Source organism: Hippoglossus hippoglossus, chromosome 20, assembly GCF_009819705.1.
Source record: "Hippoglossus hippoglossus isolate fHipHip1 chromosome 20, fHipHip1.pri, whole genome shotgun sequence".
NCBI lineage: Eukaryota > Metazoa > Chordata > Actinopteri > Pleuronectiformes > Pleuronectidae > Hippoglossus > Hippoglossus hippoglossus.
In genome coordinates, this window is record NC_047170.1 from 16,771,466 (window position 1) to 16,789,426 (window position 17,961).

General features: G+C 43.0%; 1 protein-coding gene across 8 annotated transcripts in view; it reads right to left on the reverse strand.

Annotated features, from left to right (window-relative positions):
• myo3a (myosin IIIA) overlaps nucleotides 1-17,640 on the reverse strand; it is a 38,592-nt gene extending 20,952 nt beyond the window's left edge. For 4 of the 8 annotated variants that reach the window (XM_034572922.1, XM_034572923.1, XM_034572919.1 and 1 more), the window contains exons 1-10: nucleotides 17,369-17,640; nucleotides 16,060-16,125; nucleotides 14,832-15,015; nucleotides 14,048-14,182; nucleotides 8,485-8,589; nucleotides 8,243-8,342; nucleotides 4,701-4,777; nucleotides 2,530-2,675; nucleotides 562-627; nucleotides 277-432 (exon numbers count right to left, since the gene is read on the reverse strand). In XM_034572922.1, the coding sequence (XP_034428813.1) occupies nucleotides 277-432; nucleotides 562-627; nucleotides 2,530-2,675; nucleotides 4,701-4,777; nucleotides 8,243-8,342; nucleotides 8,485-8,589; nucleotides 14,048-14,182; nucleotides 14,832-14,999 (953 nt within the window). In that variant the 5' untranslated portion in view covers nucleotides 15,000-15,015; nucleotides 16,060-16,125; nucleotides 17,369-17,640. Of the gene's footprint in view, nucleotides 1-276; nucleotides 433-561; nucleotides 628-2,525; nucleotides 2,676-3,602; nucleotides 3,753-4,700; nucleotides 4,778-8,242; nucleotides 8,343-8,484; nucleotides 8,590-14,047; nucleotides 14,183-14,831; nucleotides 15,016-16,059; nucleotides 16,173-17,368 lie in introns of those variants that run through there. The other 4 variants (XM_034572924.1, XM_034572920.1, XM_034572926.1 and 1 more) reach the window with 4 other exon arrangements.
• Nucleotides 17,641-17,961: the final 321 nt, after the last annotated feature.

The window sequence follows — 17,961 nt, forward strand, 5'->3', positions numbered from 1 at the left end:
GCTGTCTTTCCTGTGAGGGCGGCAGGGCTTGTAAAGTCTCTAGCAGAGGGGGGGGTAATTTGGATTATACTGCCTGCTAAAGTTAAGCTGCAGTTTAGGAAAGAAGAGCCACTGACGAGGAGGTTGGCAGAGTCTCTTTTGGCAGTTGAACACTTCACAGGACTCGAGTATCACGAGTGTGCTGCTCGACAGGTAGCACGACTGCCGCAGTGTCACAGGTATTTGTAGAAATGTGAGATATCTGAAAGGAAACAACGCATGAAATACGGACTGTACCTTGTTTTTTCAATGCTTCCTATTTGTTGGTTGAGATCAATGAGCTCAATCAATTGTTTCTGCAGAATTCTCTCTCTGCCCAGAATCTGTTTGATGAACACGTGCTGCAGCAGGTCGAGCACATTTGGTCTCAGCTCAAAATCCTTAATCAGACATCTGAGGAAGAGACAGTAGAGGAATGCAATGCATGTCTTTTATATTCAAAGCATCTGGTTGTGTATTATCAGTGGAGAAGCTGTATTTATTATTCCGAGGCATCACAAACCCACTGGCACCCGCACTCACTTGCAGATGAAGTCATTAAAGTTGTCTGACCAGAGCTCCGGCTGGTGGAGGGTAGGCGGAGGATTTCTGTTTAAGGAAGGAATGGAAAAGATAAATTGAATGATAAGATGAGATGGGATTCAGCGGAGCAGGTCCGGGGGGGAACAAAAGGCTGAGTGGAACGACGGAAGTGAAATCTGAACACGGCAACAATTCTTCTCTCCAAAACACACGTCCACTGATGTTTCTGCAGCAGCAACAACAAACAGCAATTTCACTTTTGCGGCCGGGTGGTGTCGATTATGGCTGAAAAGTCAATATCAATGGATCAGGTGCAGTTTTGACCAGATCTTATAGGTTTTAAGGTTTGTAAATACACCATCGATTCAAACAGACGTGTTGTTTAGGGGGTCACCAGTAACGAGGCGTCACAGCCGGCGAACAACGGAGCTAATTTGTTTTAGGGTTTCTGGCCGGGAAAGTCAATTCTGCCTGTTAATGAACCGGGTCGGCTCTGAAAGCAATAAATAGTTCTAATGAGAAGTTCATAAATCCCCTTTTTATCACACAACAAATAAAGACGGCAAATGCATCAGATATTTGCTGTGGCTGTTTAACCGCTTTTCTTATCTGGAAGACAAACAGGAGGCAAAGATTCACCAAACCTGAGATAATGAACCTTTTATTTCTTTAAATGTTGTGACTCACTTTGTCCAATCATGAGATCAGTTTGTACAACATGCGAGTCAAAGGCAAATCTTCTCTGTTGCACATAATAAAGGATCAGAGCATATATCGGCCTCACTACAGTTCAGATTGACATAACACCAGAAACATCTATTCAAAAATGCTAACACTCACTAATCCAGCTAATAAAGATCATTTTTTATGGCACTGCATCAGAGAGCTGTGTTGGATTATTGTAAATCACCATGTCAAGAATATTTTTAATCTCATGAGAACACAATAAACACAAAGTAGAGACCTGGGTCAAAACAACAGTTTATATTTTTCGCCATAAGAACCTCTGGGTACATGGCAGGAGCACGACTGTGGTAAAGAATGAATCATGATGTGCTGCAGGAACAACAGGATATTAAACTGGATTGAATTTCTCTATATGATCCTGTTTCAGGTTTATAACAACTGTATCTGGATGTTGAAAACTTAAAGAACACATAAATATGAGGTGTTTTTTCTCCTTGATGATCTTTTTCTATTTATTTGGCCTAAATCAAATCAGACAAGGTGTGGGCCGGTCGATGCTTTCAGCGTTCTGCTGATGCTTTCTCCTTCTTTCCTCGACTGCCTGACGACCTGAACCCAGAGCGTGAACAGAGAGGGCCTGCAGCTCTGGCTGCAGCAGTCACATCGATTCTGGGAAGGCGGCGTGACGGCTCCCGTGGAGCACGACCCCGAGAACAAACACACACGACAGCCATGACACAGCTGTCTGTGTGTGTTTGTGCGTGCATGTGAGGCGCGCTCCGTGCTGTGATGGACAAAGTGCTGTGCCGTTAAGATGACAGTGTCGGTAAGTGCTTGTGCGGCTCTCATACTGGAATCCGGAGAAGATAAACAATTTACATTTCACCTTCACAGAACGCTCAGACGAGAAAAAGGTGGCCGGGCTCTGAGCCCCCCCCCCCCCCCCCCCCCCCCCCCACACACACACAGGACGGATGGGAACAGAGACAGGAGGGGGAGTAGATTAGGGATTAGCCTCCATGAGCAGAAAAAAGCTATTTGAAATGAAAAGACTGTACTTTGTCTGTTTATATAGAAAAGCAAATCGCTGGGTTTGGGGGCAGGAGATGTTTTTCTGGATCGCAGCACGATGCATTATCCTGTTTTTACATTGCTCTCTATAGGAGGGATGTAATGAACATCCCCTCTGCTGATGAAGAAAGGGTTGTGTCTCTAAAGCTTTGTATTTTATCAAGAAATTGATTGATGATTGATTGACGTAGAGCTGCGATGGAGGCTCACCTGGGTATCTTGAAAAGAGCTCTCATTGGATGGAGTTCCGAGAGGGGCGGGTCTCCATCTCCCAGCTCGATGCCGGTGATGCCCAGCGACCAAACATCACAACGAGCATCGTAGGTCGAGTCCAGCTGCTGCTCACAGGCTATCACCTGGAGCACAAATGGGTACAAACAGAAAATTACAAAGATAGTTCTCCGTGCAAAAGCTGGAACTAGTTATCAACCAACATCCATCGACCCGTTTGCCCTCAATGGCTTCACAAGTTATCACATCAAATCTTTATTGAACATTTGTTTAGGAGCAAACAGAATTAACACAATGTCTGTTTCATTTCACCCAAAGCCAACGGAAGATTAGGACATGAGATCAAAGCTGTGATGTCCTGTTATACAGTGTTTGATACAAGAGCTAAAGTTGGGAAGTTCGGGGCAAAAGAGTCAATATTTGTGTATTGTTATGTATTAATATTGGATTATGTTATTTCTTTCACACACACACACACACACACACACACACACACACACACACACACACACACACACACACACACACACACACACACACACACACACACACTCAAACACATCAATCATCAGTGTCCTCAGGGCAACATGGTACCAATCGACAACATGAATCATCTCTGAGTGGGTGGCATGCGCACACGTAACCACACACACACACACACACACACACACACACACACACACACACACACACACACACACACACACACACACACACACACACACAATCACTTCTATTGTCAAATGTCTAAAATCAATATGAATTGTATAACCAATTCCCAATAGCCATGTAGTTATACAAAGTGTAGATATGTAGAGAAATCATTATCAAAAAGACATCCTGAAATACACACAGACACATTTTCATAGACAAACAAGAAGAAGTCCTTCTGTATTCTGTCATATCTCTGCACAACAAAAATGCTAAATCAGTCCTCAAGACGACTTTAAATTTGCTCGTTTCACCCAAATACACAAGTATAGAAAGTGTTCTAGCCCAAATTATCAATGTGTAACCATTAAACACAGCTCTTATATATGACGCAAACTTACCCCACACCTGAAAGTTACATAACCAAATCTCCTTTAGTAAGAAAACTAATAATCCAAAACTGTGGAAGGTCTCCTCCTGAAGAATCTCTTTGAAAAGTCATGAAAAACGTATTTTCTCCAGTTAACTAACTAATACTGCAGATCCTTGTTTTACACCCCTGACGTGAAAAAGCCCTGCAACCAAACACTGTCCACAACAAGCTACGTCCTTTCTTACAGCTCGGTCCATGAGCATCTTATACAAATGAGATTAAAATACTAGTATCCAGGACACGTCATGCAGTGTTTATTCTAATACTCAGTTTGCACAGCATGCAAACCTCATGTAAAAATGTTGATTTTGATTGTGATCGTCATTTAAAACTAGCAGAGGTGCAATGGTTACAAAGTGAGGCTGTGTAGAGGAGTGTAAGGCTCCTCAGGTTTTACTCCTGGTTCATTGTGATCAGTGCAGACGGGCGATTATGGGATGCCCCCACGTGTTGAGGTTTATTCTGAGGTGTTGTGGTGTCAGTTTAATGAAATATAAATGACGTGGATCTGTTTCTACAGCAGCAGTTGTTGAACCTCCTTCACATTTGGCTGTTTCACTATAGGTTCAGATGTATACGTGTAGATATACTGATATCTGTGAGCAATTTGGTAGCGGATACAAATAAATATCTGGATCTAGCAGATTTAGATGTGGTTTAATAGAGGTGTAATTTGTTTACACCTTCACAGGAACTGGACTGAACTTTCAACACTCTCGCCAAATAACCTCCAATCAAGAGCAATAACCTCGAACCTCCGCTCGCTTTATTCTGCACCTTATACAACACCTGAAAAGTCACATTAACCTCCCATAAAAACCGAGATGGGACTTTCCTGAGGACGGTTTCTCGTGCACTTCAGACGGTGGATGTGCAGCGAGCCGTGATTAGATCGCAGATGAATGACCGAGGCTGCCCATTCTATTTTTTTTCTCCAACATTGCATTTGACAGTGTTATCTCTTTGATGATTATTAACTGTGGCCCCCGTCGGGATCTGCTGCGGGGCTAATGTGGTGGAAAAGGAACAGGCAGCGGGAGCGTTTATAGGCCGGTTTTTACTTTACCTCAGGTGCCATCCAGAAGGGAGTTCCAACGGAGGTGTTCCTCCTCAGACGGGTGTTTGTCAGCTGGGCCGAGACACCTGCAGGGACGGAGGAGACATTTTAGCCTCTCGCTCTGGTATCTCAATAACTTCATTGACATACTTTGAGTTTCTCTTGCTTCTCAAAGTGATGATCTGTGAAAAGGGAAACAGTAGGTTCTAGGGTCTCCTATGAGCACTGATGGAGCTGTCGCTATAGTGACAAGGAGAGAAAACAAAACACAGACACCCAAGCTGCGCCGCCTTTTTTCCTCCTTTCATCCAAATGATAGATTGCTTTGAATTACAAATTCTTGTGACTCACAGGTGATTTTAACCATGCAGACATTTCAAGAACAAGATTTGAATACAGTTTGACTGTAAGCAGGCTGCGGCAGCTGGAGACGACATTTCTCTCTCTCGCTCTCCGAACAAGATATCCTGTGATTTATTGGTTTATATTAGAATTATCTGCATAAAGAACCAGAGGGACAAAAGTCATGTTATGACAGTCGAGTCAGAGGTAGATAAATTCAGCATAAATGGGACTGCAGAGGAAACGAGTGTGTCCTCCAGTGTGTGTGTGTGTTAGTTAAAGCCTGACAACGAACATGCTGACCCACAATCGTGACTTCGGTCCAGTCCAGACAAATCAGTGTTAAGCCACGCGGTCATGTGTCCCGGGGCGGCTTCTGCAGAGGCAGCCGACCACGACAGAAGCAGAGCCTCCGGACAAAAGTGGCTGCTGACAAACAAAAGGTGATCGGCTGGTGCACAGCGTGCCGCTGCAGAGGGTCTTTATCTGGCACATTATGTTTATGGATTATGGTCGTACAGTTGGTGCAATATGTTAAATTGTGTTTCAGTAGATAAAAGCTGAGAGGAAATGAAGAGATCATTTGTGGAGCTGCACCAACAACATATTTCTGCATTTATTTGATTGTAAGCAACTGTTTCTCTCACAAGCTCATTCTGTTCGTGTTTTGTTTTTTTCGTCGATGCCGTCGGTACAGTATATAACGTGAGGATTCTCTGATGGTTACAGTCAGGGCTGGAGAGAAATGCCAGGATGAGCAATGCAGAGGAAAACCGTTGTGTGGCCAAACATCTAAAGGGATTAGAATCATGTGCAGGAGGGGATGTGCGTGCGTGTGCGCGCACGCGCGCGCGCACACGCGCGCGCGCGCGCACACACACACACACACACACACACACACACACACACACACACACACACACACACACACACACACACACACACACACACACACTTCACAGTAACACATCAACCTGCATTAGCGAGAACAAACCCACAGTCTTACTTGGACGCAGCCACATGCACGACAAAGAAACATGAAACCCACGGTGATCTGATAAAACACACGTCTGCGATAATATATGTATATATAATTCACATATATGAGGTTTATCAATGTGTCGGGATAAAGGAACATAAAGAGCCGCTTATTAAAGCTCTCACAGTCCCTCTCTTTCCACTACATTAACCCCGAGTGGAGCCTGGTGGGCCACACTTAATAATCATCACAGAGATAACGCTGTCAATTACAATATTCATGAGGGACCCGTGAGCGAACAGCCCCCCCCCCCCCCTCCCCTCCATTCTTCCACTGCTCTTTTTTGGGTCCATCTCTTTGCTGTTTCTATGTTTCTCCGCCAGTGATGAGTCACTGCGGGGGTTTGATCTCCTCAGCTGCTCGGTGTGGCGTGCGCCCCTCCGCATGAAAAACCATTGATGTCAGCGTGACGCAGCGCCTGGGTCACTCTGCAAGCTCTTACGCATTTTTATTTCTTGTACTCGTAATGTATTTATATCTACACTGCTGCTATCTTTGCTTTTTTTGATGACATCCTGGTACAAATTTGAACAGACAGTAACGATAAAGACTAACAAACAAGAAAAACTAAATTTTAGAGTAATTTTTGCGCGATAATACTGGAGTCGACATCTTATCTGCTCAGTTTGCTGCCACCTTCATTTTAGGAGAATGACAAGATGTTTACTCAGTGTCACTGTCACAGTGACTTTCTTTTCTTGCAAAACTCAAATATGTGAAACAAAACTGAATCTGCGGCCGCGCAAGCATGGTGCTCTTAGCTAAAAGCTAAGTTCAGCCTCATCGATAAAGAGGAGAGCGATGACAGCTCCCTAAAGGTGAAGCCAAAATCTCCATTTTGCATTTTTGACGTCATTTGTTTTCTAACTTCAGATCTTTGCTGATGATGAACACTTTACCTCTTTTAAAACTGGCGCAGTATAGGAGGACAAGGCTCCTCTGGAGGTAAAGGTTGGCCCTTCTCCATATTACCTACTTCACATTCACATGTTAAGTGATTCCATTAGTTCCTCCTCCTCCTCCCTCTGTAAAAGCTGTGCACTTTTGTGCTTCATGGTTGGGAAAAGGCTTTTAAGAGAAGCCCACAATTAGCAGAATAAATACAAACCTACGCACGTGTTGAGTGGGGATTTTATTTGTAATGAAAACAGGCAGCTGCTTTTTTTTCAGCCCCTGAGGAAAACTGGGGTGAGTCACTCCCTGGAAATAGTCACAACCACTTTGCCTTCGATCCAGGAACTATGGTGTGCCGCCGCGAAAGCTTCATTTGGTTAAGAAAAGCCAAAAGCAAATCAGGGCAAACGCAGAGTGAATAGCAACAATATCTAATAAGCTGTGTGCTACATAATGGAAAAGATAGGGTGTAATGGAAAAAGTATAACCTTGTTGGGTTGTGTAAATGTTGCCCGACCTCAAGGAAACTAATTAGTGGCACAATTTATTTGGCAAGCGGCTGAAGGTAATGTGTTTGACCCTCTTCTGTTAAATAGAGCCAAACATGGTTTCCACTGATTGGATGAGGATGGTACAAAAAAAGCCAGAGGGGGTTAATGTTTGTCTTTGGCAAAACGATTCCTGTCGTGATGCTTTTGCAGTTTTGTTTCTCAAACTGTAAAAGTGACTGAGCTACGGCAAAGTAAAGACCTGCGGCTGGACAAAGAGCTGTTCATCTGTTTATTCAGTTCAATTAAATTGTGTAGCGTGAAATCACAACATACTGTACATATTAAAATCAGAGAGAGAAACCCAACAGTTCCCACAACGATGAAGCACTCCAGCAACTGTGGAGAGAAATTTCTCCCTCTCTCCCTTCGCCATCTGCCTCGACCAGTTGGGCCGAGCTAATGAGGAAGAGAGGAGAGGCGGGTGGAAAAGTTTCAAAGCATTTCAAAGAAGTCAAAGTGAGATGAAGCTTGACGCAGAACCCGGAACTGGAGAATCATTGATGTTGTCATGATCAGCAACGTCACTTTCATTTAGCCTCCACTGCTACGAAAGCTAATTAACATTGGGCCTTTAACAACACAGATGTCAAGTGTGAAGCCGATAAGTTCCATGGAGGAGTTTACGACTGATACTGCAGCCAGCCACCAGGGGGCGATCGAGACGCTTTGGCTTCACTATCGGGGCGCCATCTTTATACAGTCTATGAACAAGACCTGTTACGTACCAAAATCCACAAGTTTGACCCCTGCATGCGTCGTCAGCAGGATGTTGTTGCCCTTGACGTCGCGGTGAATGGTCTTGTTGACGTGCAGGTGCTGGAGACCCTGTGGACCAGAAGGAGTCAACAGTTAACACCTGTCTGCAGAAATGATCCACTCTCTGTTGAAGCGATTAATTCAAGGAGCTGGGGGTCGTTCTGCTCAACTCGCCATTGTCCCCCCCCTTCCAGCAAAAAGCCAGATTTACCATGAGGGCCTCGTGCAGGATGTAGGCAATAATGGCTTCGTCCATTCTGTCCCCTCTCCTCAGCATGCCTTTGGCCAGATCCGTCACTGAGCCGCCATTGCAAAGCTGCAAAAAAAACAAAGAGGAGGACAATGAGCGAAAAACCTCAGCATGAGTCAGCACTTATAGCTCAGTTTATACAATCTGCTGAAATCTGGGACATCTTAGATGCGCAGAGCTCCACAGGATGAAGATGTATTGATGGTGAGATTTCACAGTGAGAAAAGAGACGCTCAGAGTAATTCTGTCGATCTTCAGCGGCTTATCTTTCTCAGGCAGCTTAGTGGGAGGTAGAAACGGTGCCCGTGGAGAGAATGTACAGTTTGTGAGGAGGTTTTAATCTGTGCTGTGATGACAGGGGTAAATATTAAAGACTCACAAACCATCAAAGCAACTGCATCCTCTTATGTTTTCAGGTTTGCACCATAAATTACACACACTTTTTTAAAGCCAAACGTTTCAAAACAGAGACGCAACACATTCAGGTAAAAATCAGCATTTCCACTTCACACAGCAAGAAACATTTCATTCTTTGTGTTTTCTGGTGGCAGACTGCATTTAGATACGGACTCCACCATCAACGGCATCAATAGCGGTCCCTCCTGGAAAATTGCAGAAAATTACCCAGTAGGTTGCCACGGCAACACAAATAACCAGTAATTTGGGCCTTTCTTCGGGAGATGCCACAGCTATAGGGGGGGAAAAACCATTCAGATGCCAGTCACGGCAAAAGAAAGGGTGGAAGTGAACAGAAATTGTAGATTCTGCACATGAGCGCTGTTTGTAAACACACATGCATCCATCTTTTCCCATGTCAACATCTTTAGACGATCAAAAAACATTTTGTTCAAGGCAGGAATATTTCCATCATAACTCCTGATGTGCTATAATTACACTAATTCCCCACACTTGTATAATGAAAGCTTAATTAGGCAACAGATGCGCAGTGGAGGATGAGAATCGCTCCCCTGCGGCGAGTTTACTAAAGAAAATGTGCAGCACATATCAGAAAAGGGTCAAAAATAAATAACTTCATACGACTGTAACGTTTTTCAACCCGTTTAAAATGACAGAGCGCAGCACGAGGCGCCATAATGCGATATTTATTTTCCCAGGGAGGTTAGCGGAGGCAGGATGTTTACTCACTCTGTGCTTGTATGGTTTTGAAGAATCACACGACATAATGGCACTGGATAGAAAATGAGTGTTGTCTCAGCGCAGGACGGACGGATTCTCGTGCAATCCAGCCGAGACTAAATGTGCTGAGTGGAAACAGACAGAATATTCTTGCTCCTGAGCTCAAATCACCAAACAGGGAGCCGTTCTGTCACCATGCTATTATCCCCCCCCCACACACGGCTGGATTGCCTCTGCACATACTTTGTGTTTCTGTGGCACTGAGCTAAACAGCAGGAAGCTGGAAGAAGCCACTTCCTGAAGGATCCAGTTAAGACCTTAAAGATAGAACAAGACACTGAGGTGAGTGGATGTTCGGGACTTAATGACACTTGGTGGAAGGATGGGAGCTGGGCCAAGAAAGAACCCAATACATTTTACATCAGGTCTGGAGAAAGGGACGAACCATCCAGGGATGATATTATGACTATATATGATATCTGCGTATTTTTTCTCTCTGTAGTATTTTTGTGATCATTTGACGTCTCTTTGGTTTCCAACAACAAACATTAACAGTCACTTTACACTTTGTCCCAGGGGCCCCGTGACCACTTTGTCCCCTGGTTTCCTGCCTGGACGGCCTTCTCACTTCATCCTTCTCTTAAAGCTGAGAGTGAAGCAAGTGCTGTGACCTTGAACAAGCAGCGTCATGAGCCGCGTGTCTGTTTTTCTATCTGCCGATCAATCCACCTCTCCATCAGGAGCCCCGAGTGCTGCTGCCGGATGGATGGCGTGTATCTCAGCTGCCACACGGGGAGTTTAATCACTCCTCCTCCCTGCTACCAGACGTGCAGTCAAACCGCAGTTAAGCAGAGAATACCGCCGAGGCCTCCGCAGACGAGCCGAGCCTGACGTCAGTTCACATCTCTGCTGCCATATCACCTGTCATCATTAAATTACACAGGGCAGACGGACAAATCCATATTAATGAGAGGTGCCGTGCCCTAGATTTAACTGAGCTAAACGTTAGCGCGCTCACCTTCGCCACAGAGCACACGTCCAGAAAGTGATGAGAGACGTGGACGTTAATTATTTCAGATGACGACTCAAACCTCTGCAGGATGGAGATGATGCATGAAACTTCAGACCTGGTTAGGTTTTATGGATTAAACCAGATTTTCTGAACTTTCTATGGAAATAACTAAAATAGTTTATATCTAGTAGTTGTTATAGTTGTTATATCTGTCATAAAATAACTAGAAATAACTTTTGTGTAACATTTATGTGAAGATCCACAAGTGCATCTTGCATGTGGACATTCTGAATTATTCATTTTCACAGAATAAGCTGAATACATGGAACACCGAGCGGCATGTTCTCCAATACAAATGAGGTCAGGTGCTTGTTTAGTCATGTAAATGAAAGTAGTTGATCAAAGACCAGGAAAAGAAGTGGATGAAACAAATGCAAAGATGAAACAAAACACACACACACACACACACACACACACACACACGACAATGACGGCCTTTAAAATACGCAGGTGCTGACTTTGTACATCTTTTCTTGAAAAGTAGTTTTTTATTTACTGCCAGATTAGTTGCATCCACAACAGTGAACGTGTTTGTGTGTGTGTGTTTGTGTGTGTGTGTGTGAGTGAGACATGCTGGATCCTCTCCAGAGAGAAGCGCTCATTGTGACTGTGGCCTTATCGTTTACAGGAGCATAATAGCCGAGGTGTCTGCTTTCCGGCGGTGTGTTTATTGAAAAGTCCGAACAAGGAATAGCATTTTAAACCTCATTGTCGATTAATGACTGCAGAGGTCAGGACGAGTCGGGACGCAGACGAGCACGGGGGCGGTTTATTTTTGACTTTCAGCGAGAGTCCATCAAAGAGAGAGGACAAACCAAAGGGTTAAAAAGTGAAGAAGCTTTGTTTGGATGGAAATATTTATGCAAATATATCTGTCAATCTCCAGATCAATGTACAAAATTGCAAATTGGTTCGTCTTTGGTTTATTCTTTACTTGCTCTCAGATGCAAAGACCTTCAGGCTCTTGTCTTGTATTTGTTGTGCCACATGTTTGCACGTGCATTAGAAGTAGAAATACTACGAGTTAAAACCAGTAAACAATCTAAATTCAAAGTAAAAAAGCAATAGGAGCACAAAATAAGGCAATTTCAATTTTGCATTGAGACATAGTGACTTTCTATCTTTGCATAATGTAAGATGAGATTCATCCCTGAAGGTTAAACTAACACTGGCCTTCATTTAACAAGAGTCTGTGGCTGGAGCACGGGAGCTCACAATTGAAACCGTGCATCTAAATAATGTTTTCATCTCCAATTAGAGGATAAAAGTCCCCCCCCATCATCGCTACCTTTGAAGTATTTTGAAGCTCTGGGAGGAGACATTAAGGCTTCATTCAGGCAGCATCCGCTATCATGAAGGAGCAAAACTACAGAGGCAAAGCCAAAAGCAGGCGGAGTCCAATGAGCGGCGAACAAAGTGGAGGATGCAATTTGTGTGAATTCTGTTCCTGCAGTCAGCGCAGGGCAGAGAAAAAGGCTCCTCTCAGCAGAACTAAAGGAAGGAAAATTGCAGTAACCATGGTGAACGACCTCCTCGCTCGTCCTCCAGCTTTCCTGTCTCTTCACTGCTAAAGCGTGCATCTACCTCGGAGCCCCACAAACACACTTCAGCCCCACAAAGCCACTCGCTAAACTGTCGGGCGGCTATTCCAGCCTCGGGATTAGCCACAGGATTTGGACTGCAGGCTGCATATTTTTGCATGGGAAATTTTGAGAAGAGGAAAGAGGGAGGGAACAAAGTAGCTGAGTAAACTCCACAAAGTCCAGATTTGAATTTTAGAATTTGAGTCCTGACGTCGAAAAAGAGCTAAAATGACAAAAGAAAGTCTGTCACTGCCGTGCAAAACAAGATCATAACCACATAAAGGTCTCTGTTCTCCTGTGAGGCAGATTAATTGCTCAGCATCTTAGACGGCACTCGATATCCGAGCGAAGTCACTGCAGGGTCCTCTGCAAAGGTCAGGAGGAAGGGCAGCGATGAAAAGTGAAGGAAACACAAGCTGCGGAGCTGAAAACCATCTAGTGGGTTAACATAACACTGCCGCTGCTGATGCAAAGTCCAGTGAGCTTGGATTACAGAAATATGGACACGGTGTTCTAGCTCTGCTGCACCCGAGAGTGGAAAAGGGAACGAGTGGAGTGAAGTGCTGTTGAGACCCGAAGACAAAACGTACTAAGTGCACTGCAGGTTGGAGAATAGGATATATTTAAATGGTAAAGTGGAATGAAAGGATGAGCATGAAGGGAAATCTCAACTCCACAGAAAATAGAAATGTTCACAACATATTTCAATCTGGACTAAAGTGGTGGACAAACTGAGAAACTGACTAATATTTCCATCCCTAGATCCATGACAAAAAAATGCCACATTACATATTATTTTTAAAAAACCACTCAAAAAACTTTTTGGACACATTTTTATCAAATGTCTTCAGGTTTGCTGACCACGTTTATCAGACGTCTCCAGGTTTGTGTTTCTCTGTATCAGAGCACGAACACACAGTACACGCCAGCCTCCATCGTGTTGGATCCCACAAACACCTCCATTGACCTCCACTACATGTTTCTCTGGGACTTGACATTTCCAAAGGGCTACAGCAGAAATGAAATATTACAGATGAAGAACTCGGGACCTCGAGGCATGTGGCCTTTCCTTTTTCCCCCCCTAAGATGTACAGAAAGCCGCAGCAGCACCAAGGTCCCCTTGAACTTTTACATTACATATCACACCTGTCACCACTGCTCCGGGAGCAGGTTCAAGAAAGCAGTCAAACGCAGAGCACCACCTTAAGCATAGCAAATTGAATGGTTAAAAAAATGTGTACCACCAGGTTTAAACAATATTCTCTTGCTTTCAGATTATTTACGTCAATGATGCTAACTGGCCTGTGACCAAATCCCTCAGATGGCCTATGAATAAACTCCTAGACTGCTCATTGCAGCTTAAAGTGTAACATAATCCCGGGCCAGATTTGGTCACCGCTGCATATACGTACCTGGCGAGACACGAGGTGTGAAGATCAATGTGACCTTTAATCTGCATTTGTGTCTGCACGACACCACCGTGGTACAGAGACTATTTAAGTTGTCAGTCATTGTATATGGGTTGTAACCAATGACAGATGTGGGTTAAATAAAGATGGACGACCTGTCTCCACTTCCTCCCACGATAAAAAAGTGAAGCCAAAATATCTTGGATATAGATTAATGTCACTTTTGGGGCGGCTGTTATGTCGTCCATCTTTATTTTCCATCATTGGCTGCAACAAGCACACACAGCAAATGTGTTTATTCAAGTATAACAGAGTACTCTCACCTCCAGCACGAGCCACAACTGATCTCCACATTTCTTATCCTTCTTGTAGTACATCCCAAAAAACTTGACGACATTGGTGTGGTCGGACAAAGCTTTGAGGATGTTGTACTCTGCTTCTATCTCCTCATCAATATCCTGCAACACAAGAAACACGGATCAGTTCAAATGACAAGACAGACACTTGGTTTTTAAATAAAATAATGTTTGCCGATCACATCTCATTCATCTGAAGGATTAGAAATATAGATGCTAGATGCAAATCCAGGCAAGCTGTTTCCAAATGCTTGGAGTCCTTCTGCTTAGCTGAGATCGATATTGAACATTTTACCCAAATTTGTGTTTGTTTTTTTACAAAATTGGCAAATAAGTGTTTTAAATGAAGCGTTTTCTTGTTGCTGCTCCGTAGGTCAGTAAGAAAACTCCCCCTCTTTGTCAGTGTGGGCGATGAGAGCAAATCCAGACTCCTCTTAATTACTGCAATTATGAGTCACTCTTTCTCTGTATGTTGCAGCCACACTGTATTTAAAACAGGACTAAACTACAAGGAAGTGTTGCTAAATTTAATCTACAGGACAATGAATGTATCCTGCACTGATATAGTACATTATAATAGAGGATTATTATTTATTTCACAAATTATCCATTTAGGGTTAATTGATTTTATTTGTAAGGGACATGTACGGCTTTTGGTATGGTTTTTAAATCCATAAAGCTGGAACTATGCAATACTGCAATACAGTACATAAACATATATTCATACTGGATATCCAGATATAAAACTTACATGGATGGGATCTAGTATCTTCACTGCTGCTTTACTTCCATCTATTTTGTTGAGAACCTTGTAGACTTTTCCGTACGTCCCCTTCCCGATGGTCTCGATGATTTCCCAGGTGTCGGTGGGATCTGGAAAGTTGTCAAAAACGATGGATTTCCCTGATTGTGGAAACATCTTCAGGAGAGATCTCCTGCAGAGGGAAGAGCACAAAGAGCAAGAGGTCAGGATTCAAACCAACAACCCTCTTGTTGATACTGGAACTGGTATCTTAATGTTTAACACACGTGAAACTGCAGTTTTCATTCCAGTTTTGTGCATTTTAACTATAATCATGCTTGTTATAGTGTAAACAGATGAGTACTGACACACTAGTTTGTCTTGGAACTGAAGTAAAAGCTCATCGACACTAAACCAGAGAATAATTCAGAGGTAGTTGAATAGTTGGGGCTCAAAGTTTGTGGCTAAAACAACACCAGCAGCTGTGAGGTGTTAGAATATGGAACAAATTAAAATTCAGGCTGGATTAAAGCTTGTATCAGGGTCAGTGGTTAAAATCCTTAAACCATTTTGCCTCTGTCAGCGTAGAAATGCAGGCGATAAACATCTGCTTTCATCCGTCTGCACTTGACAGACTTGCAGTTTTATTTGCTGTATCTCGTTCAGTGGTGACAGAGTCAATTTAAACTTCTGCTTTGAGCTCAGTAAGTGAGAGAGAGTCCTGACAGAGTTGAGATGTTGGATACTGAACAAACAATTAACTCTTGTACGTAGTTTCAAATCATTAATCAATTAATTAGTGCCTCTGATGTTGGATTAATGAACTTCATTAACAACAAATGTACCTCGACACTGGATACAGAACAAATATATTAATTATTTAAGTGTTTTTTTTTTTTTACTTGAATTGAATCATGGTGGAAAAAAGGTTTATTTCTCAGGGTTAATTAAACAGCTTATTTATCACTGATGATATTTATAGTAAATACATTTAAGCAGAGGCTGTTTTAATGATCACAGCAGTCGATCATCATGGGTTTTCCATAATTTCATAGTTTAGGGTTTGACATTTAAAACTAGAACATTATTTTCAACACTGATACTAAATTGGGATTTTTAATCACATTTACATACAATTTCTAAAATTGCTATCCGAGAACTGTCAACTGCAAAATGGAATGTTATTAAAATCGGTATTAATCCCCATTGATGTCTGTTATCTGTTTCTGTCTCTAACCTCAGAGAGGGGTGTGTGTCTCCTACTTTCACAGCCAATCAAAGCAGAGTCTCAATTTTCAGGCTGCTGTACATCCAAAAAGAAAAGAAATACAGAAATACACATTATCAACTGCAGGAATAAAAAGAAGAGGATTAATATCTTTGCATAGAAATGTGCAAAAGAAAGTTAGTCAACTAGATGGTCCCTTTTTAAAGGAAACACACAAACACAGCATTGATAAATCCTTGTAGACAGATTGTCGTCACAGTTCTGTTTTCAAAACCACAATCAAAGCAGAATAAATCAAATCAAACTTACATCGTTCTCTAAAAACAAGCGTGGGACATTTTTGAAAATAACGATTAATCCATTTCTGTGCGAAAGGTTGGCGTGGAGGCAGCGGCAGGGTTAGCCCGGCCTGGCCGAGAGTGTGACCCACAGAGGAGGAGCTAATGCCGGCTAATCTCACGAGCAATTCCCCTGCACCAGGGCTGCCATTGGAACCCATTACTAAGTGGTAGGGCATACGGTGGGATTAGCAGGAATTAGGCACTGTTGCAGCATGAGCCTTTCCCCATATAGACGCCAATTCATACACAAAGGAAAGCTGGTTAGAGGCCCTGAGCAGCTACAGAGGGACATTCCTCTTTTTATTATCAGTGGTCACTTTATTTATGCTCAGGAAGGATCGCGACCGGGTTTCCTATCAGATCTGCTCCCCTGCTTTTATTTTATCTCAACTGGTGATGATCATTATGATGATTTCAATCAGTTGGACTGAGTCATTGTGAAGAAAATGTCTCCAGATCCTGATAAACCTGACGAACACGGACATTACTGTGCAGAGATTTAATCTGTCGCTGCCCGGGCAGAGCAATTAGACTCCCATACATGCATCCACGTGTCGCTCATTGTGTTTGCCTGATGTACAGCGGCCCAGTAACCTGCAGACATCTTCAATAAAACATCATCTGCCTCTGAATGTGACGACATGAACAAGCTGTGACACATGAGACAGGAGGGAGAAACCTAAGGACTCACACTGGACACCTCCAACAGGAGCACAGGCTGCAGGGAAATGACCCCTTAGACACTGTGTGTGTGTCTGTGTGTGTGTGTGTGTGTGTTACCTAACCTCGTGTATCCTCGAGCACTGGCTGGCTGTCACTTTATGTTAGCTGTATAGGGATGTGGCATTAACCACAGTCTGTGTACAAGTGCACACAACAATGATCAGTGTGATGTATGTAGAACTGTGTGTACAGATGCACTACTGTGATTTTCAAAGAAACAAATAACAAAAAGTTGTAAACTATACATCACTTACGTTGGTATCTGGATAAATGGATGAATTACAGTCCCGACTCTTTTATCGGAGTCATGTCTGAGCAGAGGTTTGGCCGCTCGGGGGAAATATCCATTTGGCAAACAGCGGACACCGAGGCAGACTTATCTGTGACGCTGTGGGTTCCAGTTTCGGCTTAACCTTGGCACGGGAAGACTGCCGGGCTACAAGCGAAGGTGATCAGCCTCACTGAGCCTGGACACGTGGAAGTCAAAAGGCACAATACTTTCACTTAGAGCCTGACCAATGCATCAGTGCAGCGTGATAGTATCAGATATATTGGTGTTTATATTTGCCAAACCAATATAAACATGTTTATTTTACAGATTTGCAGAAAACTTGTATATTTGTTTACTTTTTCTTTTACAAAATGTATGTTCATTATATGTGGTTGTATTTATGTTTTATTTATTTAAAATATCAAAGCTGTGATTACATTTCTTTGTCATAAAGGCTTGAAAATGAAATCTTGGGAGTCATTGCCAATGTTTTTAATGTATGTATGTTTATATACTTATATATATATCCCTCAAAATAATGGTAGTTTTTTTACTGTCTAATACCAGAACTGGAAT